Source organism: Chrysochloris asiatica, unplaced genomic scaffold, assembly GCF_000296735.1.
Source record: "Chrysochloris asiatica unplaced genomic scaffold, ChrAsi1.0 scaffold00057, whole genome shotgun sequence".
Classification (NCBI taxonomy): domain Eukaryota; kingdom Metazoa; phylum Chordata; class Mammalia; order Afrosoricida; family Chrysochloridae; genus Chrysochloris; species Chrysochloris asiatica.
In genome coordinates, this window is record NW_006408575.1 from 5,717,152 (window position 1) to 5,731,691 (window position 14,540).

A 14,540-nucleotide genomic window follows, 5' to 3' on the forward strand; every position below is an offset into this window, starting at 1 on the left:
TGTACCCCTGCCAGCTTTGTTGTACTTTCTCAATCATTCTGCGGGTATTTCCACTCCCCTGCTTTATGCCCCCTACCAAATTCTTCTCTTCTTTGAGTTATTCTTCTAAGTTCATCCCTTTCCCAGCTCATGATACTCTTTCCTTCCTGATCTGTCTCACGGAGCTCCTGTTGTGTGCTCTCATCATGTGCACTTGTGTTCTCTCTCCACGTGAGCGCTGACGGGGCTACTGAGTGTGCAGTGTTTTGGTCTCAAGCTGCCTTGTTGCGTAGTCCTGGGGGAGTTTCATCAACTCACATTGCTCTCCTAGATGTGAGGATAGGGACCCTGTCTTCTTCCCATTCAGGACAGGGTCAGCAGAGAAGAAACTCAGTAGAGGAGCTATTGCTGCCTCCACATCTCTAGTCTTTCTGCCCTGCGCTTGGGTTACCATCTGCCCACTTTCCCCACCCCCAGCACATCTGCTTATAATACACAGATCTTATTGGTCAACTTCTGCTACTATTGACTTCTGGCAAATGAAACTCTCTAACAAGGAGCTCTGGTAGCGGAATGGTTAAGAGTTGGGCTGCTAACCTTAAGGTCAGCAGTTTGATACTACCAGTGGTTCCACGGGAGAAAGAGGAGGCTTTCTGCTCCAGTAAAGATTTTACAGCCTTGGAAACCCTGTACAGGGTCACTATGAGTCGGAACTGACTCCATGGCACATAACAACAACAACAACAACAACAACAACATGGTAAACGAGGGCTTAGATTACCTGAACCCTTCACTGTGGATCAATCTCTACCATTCTTTGCCCCAGTCACCCTGAACAATTTGTGTGTCTTTGAAAGTGCCATGATCCTTTTCTCTCACTTTAAGTTGCTTTCTCTGCCTAAAATACCCTCCCAACTCTCTGTGCCCTCAGCATTTTCTCTTTCACCTGACCTGACTCAAGAAGGCTTCTCTGAGCTCCCAAGGCTAGGCAGCCTTGCTCTTGCTTCAAAAGCTCCTTTTAAAAATATATACACATATCACATCATTTTGGGGGTTCTGGGTGGTGTAACTAGCTAATACCCTTGGTTGCTAAATGAAAGGTTGGGGGTGGGGGGGTTGAGTCTACCCAGAGATGCCTCAGCAGAAAGCCTGGTGGTCTATTTCAGCCACTGAAAACCCACCAGAGCAGACTTCTGTTCTGACTCACATGACATTGCCATGAACCAGCATTCTTTCAATGGCAACTGGCATTCAATGGCAATTAGCTTCTTCTCTTTAGACCGTAAACACTATGAAGGTAGAAACAAAGTCTATCCTGTCTACGCCACCCTCAATATTAAATGTAAAGTAGATATTTGTTGAAGAAATACATGTTTATTTTCTGCCTTTACCTGTCCCAGCCCCCAACCCCTTTAAAACAAAAACAAAACCAGAAACCAACAGAAAACAGGATTGTATCCCTAGCAACAAGAGAGTTGGAGACAGAGATAAATGCTCAACCAAGTTTTGGCAAATGAATGAATGAATGTCTTAACACCCTCATTGCAGAAGTCGGAAGAAGGGAATATGCTATGTTGCTGTTAAGAGCCGTCGAGTTGGTTCTGATCCATAGCAACCCTGGAAAAACTTTCGGAGGAGCAACTGGTGAGCTTGAACAGTCAAACCAAGTTTTCAGTCCAGCACATTCACCCACAGTGCCACACCAGGACTCCAGGAATATGCCATAGTGTCCGGCAAATAGGAGCTCAATGAATATTTGTGTGTGAGGAGAGGGGCAGTAGAGGACTTGTGCCAGGATGAAGGAGAGGAGCTGCGGGAGGCTGGCCAAATTACTGGACGGTGTTTGTTAGAGAGCCTGAGAGAGCCTGGGGACTCTGGTGTATATAAATACAAATCTACCCTTGCAGGGGAGGCGGGGTGAGGGAGGCCTGGGCATGCAGGGCAAAGCACCATATTTACTTTCTTGTGGCTTTGGCTGAATTATTCTATGCCTTCCTCATCTGTTGAATACAGGAATGGGAGGGGCTGGAGCTAAGGACTAGAGGTTCGAAGATGATCAATTTCACAATGTCATTGGGTGAAAGAAATGACAAGGAGCCCTGGTGGCACTGTAGGATAAGCACTGAACTGCTAACTGTAAGGTCAAATTCATCAGCCGCTCTCAGAAGCAAGATGAGGCTTTATGTTCCCGTAAAGATTTATAATCCCGGAAACCCTATGGTGGTTGTAAGTGCTGTGAAGTTGGTTCTAACTCTTAACAACCCAGAATAGGGTTTCTGAGGAGTAGTTGGTGGTCTTGAACCGTCCGTTTTGAGGTTAGCTTATCCTATAGCGCCACACCGGGACTCCTCAGGACCCTATGTTATTGTTGTTAAGTGCCGTCGAGTCGCATCGGTTCTGACCTCAGACAACCTTGTGTAGAGTTTCTGAGGATGTAATTATTTGCAGGAGTAGAAAACATCCTCTTTATCCCGTAGAGCAGCTGGTGGGTTTTAACCACTGGTTTGCAGTCCTGTGCTCATGCTATTATTGTGCGTTATTATTGTTTAGTGCTGTCGAGTCAGTTTTGACTCACTGCGACCCTGTACAGAGTTTCCTAGGAGAATCTGGTGGCTTTGAATCGCCAAACTTGCAGTTCAGTGCGTAACCTACAGGCCACGCCAGGGACACATCCGACTGGAATCAAATGGATTGGGAATGACACGAAAAAGACTTGTTATTTCTAGTCCAACCAGTAGGTGGCAGGCAATGAATAGCAAACTGCACCTGGAGCTTCTTGGGCTGCAATGGGGAAATCGGTACTATACTCTAGAACCCAGGGAAGTCTGGAGCTTGCAAAGGCTTCCCAGTAACTGCCTAATGAGGCCAGCCAGGGAATTTGAGGACCAGATGCTTTCTGCCCAACAAATAAGGTAACATGGGAAGGTGGTGGGAATTGGGGAACCTGGCCAAAATCACTGACTTGGAGAAATTCCTTTCCACTCACCATCTGGGGTTTAAAGTCCCCTTTGCAAACTTTCTGCCAAGGGAGGTTTGTGCAGTCCAAGCTTGGTACACTTTTAATGTGCCACATTTAATGTGCCTTACTCTGGTGAAAAGGAGCTCTGGTAATGTAGTGATTACGAATCCGGCTGTGAGCCACAAGGTCAGCAGTTCCAGCTGTTCTGCAGGAGAAAGATGAGGCTTTCTGCTCCCATAAAGATTTACAGCCTCAGAAACCCTGGACAGGGTCACTATGAGTCGGAACCGACTCCACGGCACATAACAACAACTCTGGTGAAAATGCAGCGTCCTATAGCTCTGGTAGCGTAGTGGTTATGAATTAGGCTGCAAGCCATAAGCTGAGCAGTTTGAAGCTACCAGCTGTTCCACGAAAGAAAGATGAGGCTTTCTGCTCCCGTAAAGATTTACAGCCTCGGAACCCCTGAACAGGGTCACAATGAGCCAGAACCAACTCCATGGTACTGAACAACAACATTCTGTACCTTCGTTGTTGCTGACTTTTGCGCCAAGTTCCAAGCCCATAGGAAAGAAGTAACAAATTCAAATGCACATAAGGGACAGGTAGGAGAACTGAGGCAGAAGAAGTAGACTGGGGTAAAAAACGGTCTCTGGTTAGAAGAGACAGGAGGGAATGTTGGAAGCAGGTACACTGGAAGCCATATTCCCTATTTCAAGCAGTGTACTGGTGCCATGCGGGAAGGTGACTCCCACAAGGCCAGAGACTGTGAGTCTTCAAGTGAAGCCAGAAGCAGGAGTTTAAAAGAAATGTTGACACCTTATCCCCCTGGCTGTGCTGGCCAAACTAAAGATGTTTTGCATGCCAATTTAACCTTTTGGACTATCAATTTTTGACCATAAACCTTAATTCTTATTTAAGATGTGATAACTGTTTTTACTTGCTTTGGGAAAGAACTTTGACCAACAGATAAGCAACTCATGGTGTATAGTCAAGGGTATGAGGAAAACCAAGGAATGCTTGTACATCAACCTGGCTTCTGCCATCAATGCTCTTGGGGACTCCGGTGACTTGCCTCACCTCTCTGCCATCAGTCTCCAACATCAGTTGAATTTGAGGAGTAGTTGGATGACCTTCCAGGTAAAACATGCTGAGAGAGAGTGAGGAGGGAACTTGACAAGACAAACAAAACTGGGTAGATTTGTGAAGAGAACCTAGTGATCTATTCATACTTTAAAGTGCTGTTCTGAGAGAAAGCTTTTGTTTTCTTCTAGGTTTGGGGAGGATGGAGGCAGCCCTTTGAAGTATTGCAGGCTCACCATACTGCATAATTGCAGGGGGTTCTTTTCACACTGTGGTCTACACAAATGTGCCCTCTAGAGTTGTACAGTGTAAAATCTGCTGTTATATAATATATGGTAGTTTGATGCTAACCAGGTATTGTGGACATAGTCTTCCCAAAGAAGTGTCTCACTGACAAATCTGTCAGCCTTTTAGCAAAAGCAAATGTTACAAGCAGTTAACCCATGTAAGAAAAGGGAAACATAACAATAAATCCCAGCAATAGTTGTATTTGGCCAGTTTCTTGATTAGTTTTTTGTTTTTTAAGAGTCAAAGGTAAAGTATTTAATGGATTATATGAAAGAAGCTCTGGTAGCGTAGTGGTTACAAATTGGGCTGTTAACTTCAAGGTCAGCCAATCGAAACTACCAGTTGTTTTGAGGGAAAAAGATAGGCTTTCTGCTCCTGTAAAGATTTGCAGCCTCAGAAACCCTGTGCAGGGTCACTATGAGTTGGAACCGACTCCACGGTACTTAACAACTACAACAACCACAATGAAAGGACTGGAACTTGGGGTTTTTAAAGAAGTCTTGTCTAGTTTCTTGCATATAAGACAGCTTCATCTTCTAATATAAGTTCAGAAGGATGGTGATACTTGGTCATGCTCATGGACATTTTCGATTTGGGAAAGGTTTGTCTCTTGCCCAGAGTAAATTATCAAAAGTTAATCAAATTAGATTGCTGATGCTTAAGAAACATATTGTTGTTCTAGCCCTGGTGTGGTGCTGTGGGTTAATGCGTTGGACAACAAAGTCAGTTTGAACCAAGAGGTCGGTGGTTCAAGCTCATCAACTACTCCTTGGAAACCCTATACAGGGTTGGTATAGGTTCTGATGTAGAGCTGTAGGATAAGCACTGGGCTGCTAACCCCAAGGTCAGTGGTTCAAACCTACCAGCCACTCCTTGGGAGCCCTGTACAGGGACACTATGAATCAGAAACAATTTGGCAGCTTAAGGACAGATTTTCTGGTTAGCAAGCCTCCCCTTTGTTCATATGCCTTTCTTCAGTGTGTTATGCTTCAGTTAGTTATAAGGTAAGAGAATCGACTCTAGGGGAGAATCTTGTTTGTTTTCCATTTCTTGGAGGAAAAGAGCAAGGAGACTTGGAATCTGGGCATGATATTGAAGATCATAACTTCCGTGGTGGAATTCTCTTTCAGAACCAAGCCCATTGAAAGAATACAGCCTTACAGAAACAACAACAATGACAAAAACCAGTAGACATCTCAGCATACCATCGTCTAGTTTAGCAGCTACCTAATGTCTCAGTCCCACCAGCATTTGCTCCATCAGTCTGCCTTCTGGTGTAACTTGATAATTTCTGTGGTATAGTCATGGGGGAAAGAGTGATTACCTATGGACCCAACCAGGGCATTATTAACAGAAGGGAAAGCTAGGACTTTAATTCCTGTTTCTTGCCTGCCTTACCACTGAAAAGGTTGATCCAGTGATACAAATATTGTCAGCCAAGGTTGCTTGAAACTTTCATTTACCACCAGCTATCCCTCCTCAGGCAGTGACCCAAAGGCCTACCTTGTGATGTCTCCGCTTCCTTCTGAATCGGAGCAGCTCTTTGTGCTGCCGAGACACAAAGTTGACCGCAGCATACTCTAGTAGGGCTGAGAACACGAATAGCAGGCATACCGCCATCCAAATGTCAATGGCTTTCACATAGGACACCTGGATGGGGAGTGAGGGAGGGAACGCAGGGAGGGAAGGGCAGAAAAGGAGAGTGGAATGTTGAGTATGGCAGAATGTTTTCTGCTCTTCATTAACTCCTCCTACCACCCACTGCTGCCACCCACCTGCAATGAGTTATTAGGGTGGAGGGTGAAGAGGAAAGCAGAAGAAAATGCACCAGGTAGATTGGATAGAATGTTGGGGGAAAATAGAATGTGGTAACTACTCAAGGTCTATACAGAGGAGGTCTTGATGTTTCTTGTGTGTTCAGTTAATGGAAGAGATGATAGGATCAGAGCGTTCCACCTAATGTTCGAAGTGAAGGGAGGGTCAGCAAAAATGGTCATGGAAAAAGCCTTCAAAATTTTCCCTTCCATAAAAGCAACTTTTTCAGACATCTGCTCATTAATGAAAGGTTTATAGCAGTTTTCTGGAGAAAAAGAAGTCTATTCAAGAAAATTAGCTGTGTATCATAGACCAGCAAGTATATTTTAAAAAATAGCTTTGATGATAAGACCATAGGTGTAATTCTGATCCCCATCTAGAATCTTCTGAGGTGGGAAATTTCCACTTGAAAGGACAAGCAGACCAGCCTGTAGCAGCTAGAAGAACAGAAGATACTTCTTGAAAGAAAGACCAGCAGGAAAATGAAAAAACGATAATGACAGCTCAGTTGACTACTACAAGAACAAGCAAGATGTTTGCCTGGGAGTCATCAAGGTAACTGGTCAGGTCCCCTCAGGGAAAACCCCTTTCCAAGACTAAGACTCAAAGGGAATACACAAGCAGCCATGTGGTCTTGCTGGTGACCACGTTGGTCACCCATAAGGGGAAGTGGGGGAAAAACAGTAATGAAATTGTGAGCTAAGTCGGACCACATTCAATAGACTCCTGTCAACCGGGGTTGAGACCTGGTTGGCCAGCAGTATGGCAAGACCTGGGGACTCTTGGGCCCAGAGACAGGGACATGGCCACAGAAGACTAGAGCAGAGAGTAATACATCCGGCTGATATGAAGTGAGGGGAGATGCACAAGAACACTCATACTTGCAGATAGTACCCACTTGACCTGGATTCAATGGCTGGATGATCAGAACTCAACTAAAAGAAGAAATAAGAGGAAAAAAAGAGTAATCCACTAAAATTTGATGTGAAGTTGACCTATACTTGTGGATGTAGTAGCTCAAAAGAGGGAACAAATCTTTATAGTGAGGATCATTCCCACCTCCTCGGTACACAGGGCTAAGAAGGGTGGGCAACTTAGATATTGGCTACCCAAAATGTGGGGGCTACAAAGGCAAGAAGTGACTGGCTTACAAGCTTTCAAGATGGAGCCTAGTTCCAGAGGGCATGGAGGAAGGTAGAATCTCCACTGCATGGTTTCCAACCTGTCTAGATAGGGCTGGTAAAAGGAGCTGGGGATAAAACTCTTGTGTTTCGATAGTGAATAATTACTATCAAGACTGACCGTGAATGTTGGAAATGTAAAGGTAGACATTCTGTAACAAAAAGAGGGGAGTGGTTGACTTTGCAGTCCAGGAGCAGAGACCCCTGGGACCATCAAGGGAGAAGAGCGGAGTACGGAACCCTATCCAGAGAAGCAGTGATGCCAGAGATGGAGGCAGAGATGATGGATGATGTGGAGAGATGGAACGGCTGGGGACTCTGGACTCAGGGAGGGAGAGGGTCTATGTGCTGACGACCAAGGGGCAGGCTTGTTTGATGACGCATGGAGGGAATTGTAATCATTGCAATGAAATGAAATATGATAGGATGAATGTAAAGCTAATGTTCTCCTATGTAAACTATCACATAATTCACAGTAAAAACGTAAAAAAAAAATTTTTTAAAAAGCTTTGTTGAGATGTAATTCACATACCATACAATTCACCTATTTAAAGTATACAATCCAAAGACTTTTCATACATTCACAAGTATGTGTAATTTTCATCAGGAAAATTTTGGAACATTTTCATTGCTTCAGAAAGAAACCTCATACTTTTTAGTTATCACTCCTCTGCAACCCATATATCCTTCCTCACACCCCAAGCTCTAAGCAACCATAAATATACTTTCTGTCTCTCTGTAGACATTTTGTATGAATGAAAGTATATAATTTTGTGACTGGCTCCTTTCATTCAGCACAATGTTTTCAAGGCTCATCCACATTGTAGCATATATCTTTTTTATGGGTGACTAATATTCTATCATAGGAGTTCTGGTAGCATAGTGGTTACAAATTGGGCTGCAAACCGCAAAGTCAGCAGTTCGAAACTACCAGGTGCTCCGTGGGAGAAAGATGAGGCTTTCTGCTCCCGTATAGATTTACAGCCTCAGGAACCCTGTGCAGGGTCGCTATGGGTTGGAACCGACTCGACGTCACTTAACAACAACAACAACAATATTCTATTGGAGCTCTGGTAGCGTAGTGGTTACGAATCAGGCTGCAAACCACAAGGTCAGCAGTTTGAAACTACCAGCTGCTCCATGGGAGAAAGATGATGCTTTCTGCTCCGGTAAAGATTTACAGCCTTGGAAACCCTGTTCAGGGTCGCTATGGGTTGGAACCGACTTGATGGCACTTAACAACAACAACAACAACAACAACAACATTATATCATATTATGAACAACAAACAAGTATAGCATATGATATACCACCATTTGTCAGTTAATAAACATTTGGAATTGTTCAATCCTTGGCTAATAATGAATAATCTGCTATAAACATTCATGCACAAGTTTTTGTATAGATGTATGTTTTCTCATAGTGCTTTGTGTCATTTTAACTTGCTCTATGACCATTTTTCCCTTCCCCAGCTCCATGAAAGTCTTGAAAACCAACCATCCTGGCAGCCACTGGATAGGAAAGAAAAGAGTTGGAACTCATTGAAAATCCCATTCCCAGAGAATTGCCATTATCTGATGCGTCACAAGACTGTCATTATCTTGCCTGAACTGGAATTAACCCTGCATGAGCAACCTTTTCTATAGGTGTATTTTGTGGAAAACTTTAGAAAATGTTGAACATCATGACTGTCTGAGACAGTGATTAAGAGTTGAGGCAAACACTAGGTTAACCAAAAAGCTTACAAAGAAAAGCTGGCAACAGTGTTTTTATATTCCCATAATAGTAACTAAGTGAGGTAACTAATAGGAGTCCTGGTATAGCGCTGTGGGTTAATGCACCAGACTGCAAAGCTATTTGAATTGCAAAATCTGTGGTTCAAACTCACCAGAAGCTCTTTGGAAACTCTATACAGGGTTGCTATGGTTCAGAACCGACTCGATGGCACTTAACTACAACAGCATACTAACAGACCAATTGGTTGCACTAATTGTATCTTTTTGTGTGTGTGTGTGAATTATGTGATCATTTACATGCGAGAACATTAGCATTACATGGGAGAACATTAGCAAAATATGATAGGATACATATTCATCCTATCATATTTTGTTTCATTGAAATAATTACAATCCACTCCATGCCTCATGAAACAACCAAAGGTTATACCCTGCAAGTCTGCTTCCCCCCTCCCCTCAGGCTGTCAGCACACAGCCCCTCTCCCTCTCTGGGTCTAGAGTTCACAGCCACTCCATCTCTCCACATCATCGTCTCTGCCTCCATCTCTGGCATCACTGCTTCTCTGGGTAGAGTCCTGCACTCTGCTCTTCTCCCTTGATGGTCCCAGAGACCTCTGTTCCTAGACTGCAAAGACAACCACTCCCCTCCTTGTGCTACAAAATGTCTACCTTTGCATTTCCAACCCTCACAGTCAGTCCTGATAATTGGTATCTTTTTTTCAATGATTAAAATTTCAATGTAATATTTAATACAACATGAAAATTTTCTAGGATATGATGTAAAGTGAAAAAAAAAATCAGGAGATTAAGAAAAAAAGGAGAAGCTTGGGAATGAGATGTTCAAAGGGGGTTTTAGAAAATTACTGGTAATTTAGAAGGTCACTTGCATGCTTAGGGCTCTGCACATGCTAATGGCAGACTTAAGTCCCTAAGCTCCCAAGAAGAGAAAACTACAGACCAACATCCATAATGATTATAGATGCAAAAATCCTCAACAAAATTCTAGGAAACTGAATCCAAAAATCTATTAAAAGAATTATAGCAAATGGGGTTTATTCTAGAAAGGTAATGGCAGTTCAACATCAGAAAATCAATTAAAGTTATACACCACATTAATAGGGAAAAAACCTCATTATCATCTCAATTCATACATAAAAAAGCATTTGACGAAATTCAGTACGCTTTCATAAAACAAAAACAAAAACAAAAAAACGCTCAACAGGATAGGAATTGAAGAAGAATCCTTAACATAATAAATACTACTTACAAAAAATCCCACGGTTAATATACTCAATAGAAAAAGACTGAAAGCTTTTCCATTAAGATCAGGAACAGAAGAAAGATACTCTTAGCACTGCTATTCAACATTGTTCTGGAAGTTCTGGCCAGAGCAATTGTTATGGTTGTTCCTGCTAAGTGCCAGAGCAATTAGTCAAGGAAAAAAAAAAAAATCCAAATTTAGGTGGAGGCATAAAAATATCCCTCTTCATAGAAGAAATGATATATGATATATAGGAAATCCCATAGATTCCATAGGAAAACTATTAGAACTTGCTAAAGCAATTCAGCAAAGTAGCAGGGTATAAGGTCACACACAAAAATCAGTTGGGTTTCTATATACCAGCAATGAATGAGCAAGCTGAGGACTGTGGTGGGAGGAGGGTGCAGGTTTACAGGGTACACCCCTTGGTTGGGTGAGGATGTATGGACAGGATGATAACTATGCCAACGAAATGATGGATGATGGAATGAATGTAAAGCTGATGTTCTCCCGTGTAGATTATCACACAATTCATAATAAAACATTAAAAAAAAAAGAAAGAAGTACAAAATAAGTGGGAAAACAACCTGTGTTCACAGATCAGAATACTAAATATTATTAAGATGATGTTGTTGTTGCTGTTGTTGTTGTTACGTGCCATTGAGTCAGTTTTGACTTACAGCAATCCTGTAAAGGGTTTCTTTCCAAGGAACAGCTGGTGAGCTTGATCCACTGACCTTGTTGTTCAAAATGACTTAGCAGACCAGCGCATTAACCCATAGAGACACACCAGGATGTAAAGATGATAACAGTTCCCAAATTCATCTAAAGTTTCAATGCAATTCTTGCAAAAATTCTATCTTACCTTTTTGCAGAACTTGATGAGGATCCTAAAATCTATACAAGAGACTCATATTAACCAAAATAATGTTGAAATAGAACAAAGTTGGAGGATACTTATTTTCTGATTTCAAAATTTATTGCAAAAGTGTAGCAATAAAAACTGTAGTGCTAGGAGTCTAGGACAAAATAGTAGAATAAGCAAACACACTGAGCCAATCCCCTGTAGCAAACACATGGGAGACTGAGTGAAACAGATACAGATGGTGATCTTGGAATCCAGAACATTAGAGGTAGAACAGGGAGGTGGACTGAGTGCCAACCAGAAGATGAAGACGAACAGGAGCAATGAAATAGAAGAAAAATGGGCAGATTGCATGCTGGAATAGAACAGTGCAGCTTTTTTGAGTTTTTGTGAATGGCTGTTGATACAGCACCTACAGGCACAGGATGCAGTTGGAGGTTGGCAGCAACCTTGTTCCTGTGCCTCTTGGTAGATATGGGCATGGCCAGTGTTAACGCTCACCAATCTCACAACCAATAGCACCCACTCCTGTTGTTAAGCTTCTGCTCTGCCTGGGGTCTGGTACCTAGTGTAGCACCCTTACTTCTGTAGGCACATGAACCTGCCCTGAACTATGCTACACAAACAATGAACAGAGAACTAACTGAGTTTACACTTCCAGTCTCAACCACATTCACCAGGAGTCAGGTGGTAAGTGCCTGAGAAATACACCAGTATACAATCATCAACTAAATATAAGTATGATACCACAGTGTCTCGGAGAAAACAGACAATTTTAGCTTACACAAAGAAACAAGACAGACTGACTCAAGCAATTGAACAAAATACCTTGTCAGAAAATATAACACCAGAAATGGTATTGGAGTAATGTGATAAGGAATTTTTAAAATGCTAATTAGGCAACTTCGATGAATTGAGAGAAAAATTGAGAAAACTACAGATGAAATCAAGGAAATCATAGACAAAACTGTGGGAAAAAATCAGGAAATTGATAAAATAATTGGAAATAAAAGGGAAATATACAAAACCAGCAATTAGGAAGCCAAAAGATTAATACTAAGACTTCAGAAATGGATAACATATTGAAAGGACAAGAAATAGAATTGAACCAGTGGGAAGCCAAATTACTGAGCTTGAAGTAAAATCCTTTAGTAATCATCTCTTACAGGAACAATCAGATAAAAGAACAAAAAAATTTGAAGAAAGTCTAAAATTTTTATGTGCAACGCTATCAAAAGGAATAACTTGTGTATGATAGGAATTCTAGCATAGGAAGAGACAAAAAAAATCCCATAGAGAGTATTTTCCAAGAGTTGTTGGATGAAAACGTCCCTAACACCAGGAAAGATAAAAAAGATACCCATGAAGCAGTGATACCTGAGATGGAGGCAGAGACGATGACATGGAGAGATGAAGCAGTTGGAGACTTTAGACACAGAGAGGGAGAGGGGCTGTGTGCTGATGATGGGAGTTGGGGAAGGGCAGGCTTGTAGTGTATACCCTTTGAGTGGTTGATGATGCACGGAGGGGATTGTAACCATAGTAATGAAATGATATACGATAGGATGAATGTAAAACTAATGTTCTCCCATGTAAACTACCACATAATTCACAATAAAACATTAAAAAAAAAGATAGCCTTTCAATATCAAGCAACCTGTTTACTTTGGCAGCATTAAAGCAAGAGCAGACAGCCCCTTCTACGACTAAAACTCAAAGAGAACTCATGAGCAGTCTAGTATGCTCATTGGTGACCACCTGGGTCTACTTGTTAGTAGAAGTGGGGGAAATGCAGCAATGAAGACATAGGCTCAGTTTGGCCATATTCCATTGACACTCATTGACCAAGAGATCAGAGAGAGAAGAGGACAACCTGGCTGGTCTGAAATTTAAGGAGATGTGTGAACTCCTGAGCTCATGGGCATTGTTAGCCACTGGGGGCTAGAGCAAAGAGTGAAAGCAACCAGCTGGTTTGGAGTGCAGGGAGCCATGCATGAATGCCCAAACTTGCACCTAGTACCCATTTGACCTAGCTTGGACGGCTAGCTGACCAGAATTCAACTAGATGAAGATAAAGATGTTTGACACTGTGAGAAAATATAAATTGCTACAATTTGATGAACTGGCCCTTTGCTTATGGATGCAGTTGCTTAAATTTCAACCAGAATGGAAGGATTCATCATATCAAGGGATAAATTTATTTCCTCAATTTACTGGGTTGATAGGGACTTGAAATCTAGGCATTGGCTGTCAAAAATGAGGCCTAGAAAGGCATGAAATGGCTGAGTTACAAGCTTTCATGAGTATGGTTAGTTTCAGAATTAAGTGGGTTAGGTAGAATTCCCACTGAATAGTTTTCCTCTTCTCCAGATGCATCTGGTGAAAAGGAATGGGGGTGATGCTGACAGGATTTTATGATTCAATTGTGAGTAATTATTAGCAGAATTAATTGTGATTGTCACAACTGTGATTATAAAAGATGTGTAACTAAAAGCGGGGGAGTAGTTAATCTTTTATTTCAGGAACAGATGATCCCAGGACCATCAAGAAGGAAGAGCATGAGTGGAATGTGAGATCCTACCTAGAAAAGCGGTAACAGCAGAGACAGTGGCAGAAACACTAGTGTGGAGAGATAGAGCAACTGTGGGCTTTAGGACCATGGAGTGAGTAAGGCTGTAGGTCTGCAAGCAGGAGCTGGCTTGCAGAATATTACCTTAGGACATTGAAATGAACATACTTTTTTGTTGTTGTTTTTTATGTGTACATCAAGTATATTTTCTGTGTCGATTTACAAAATATCAGATATAAAAGGGAAGTTGTTGTTGCAGGGAGGAGATTATAACCACTGAGATGAAACAAAATGTATAATTTGTTGAATGTAAAGCTGATGAGCTTATCTGTTAACTTTCACTCAATTCACAATCAAAACTTAAAAGTTAAAAGAAAAAGATAGCCATTTAAGAAGTTGAATGAACTCTAAACACTATAGACCCCCTAAAGGAAAATGCTAAGACATATTATAATCAAACTTTTCAAAACCAAAAGAGAGCAGCTCAGGTAACATGAAAAGTTGTCTAAAAAGGAGAACTACTATGACTAAACTCTGATTTCTCAGCAAGAAGACAATGGAACGACATCATTAAAACTCTGAAAGAAAAAAGTTTCCTACCAAGCAACATATATCCAGCAAAACTGTTTATAAAATATGATGGTGAAACAGGTCATTTTCAGAAAAACAGAAGTTAAAAGAATTTGTAAGCACTATATTTATCAATCTTACAAAAAAATACTATTGGGAATTCTTTGAACAGAGAACTAACCATAGCAGACAATACCCTGAGACTAACATGTATGACAGCATCACTTAAACTCA

At 41.7% G+C, this 14,540-nt stretch overlaps 1 protein-coding gene across 3 annotated transcripts in view; it reads right to left on the bottom strand.

Moving 5' to 3' along the window:
* GLRA1 (glycine receptor, alpha 1) overlaps positions 1–14,540 on the bottom strand; it is a 163,479-nt gene that overhangs the window by 1,243 nt on the left and 147,696 nt on the right. For all 3 annotated transcript variants that reach the window (XM_006863900.1, XM_006863899.1, XM_006863901.1), the window contains one exon: positions 5,813–5,959. In XM_006863900.1, coding sequence (XP_006863962.1) covers positions 5,813–5,959 — 147 coding nt within the window. The remainder of the gene's footprint in view (positions 1–5,812; positions 5,960–14,540) is intronic.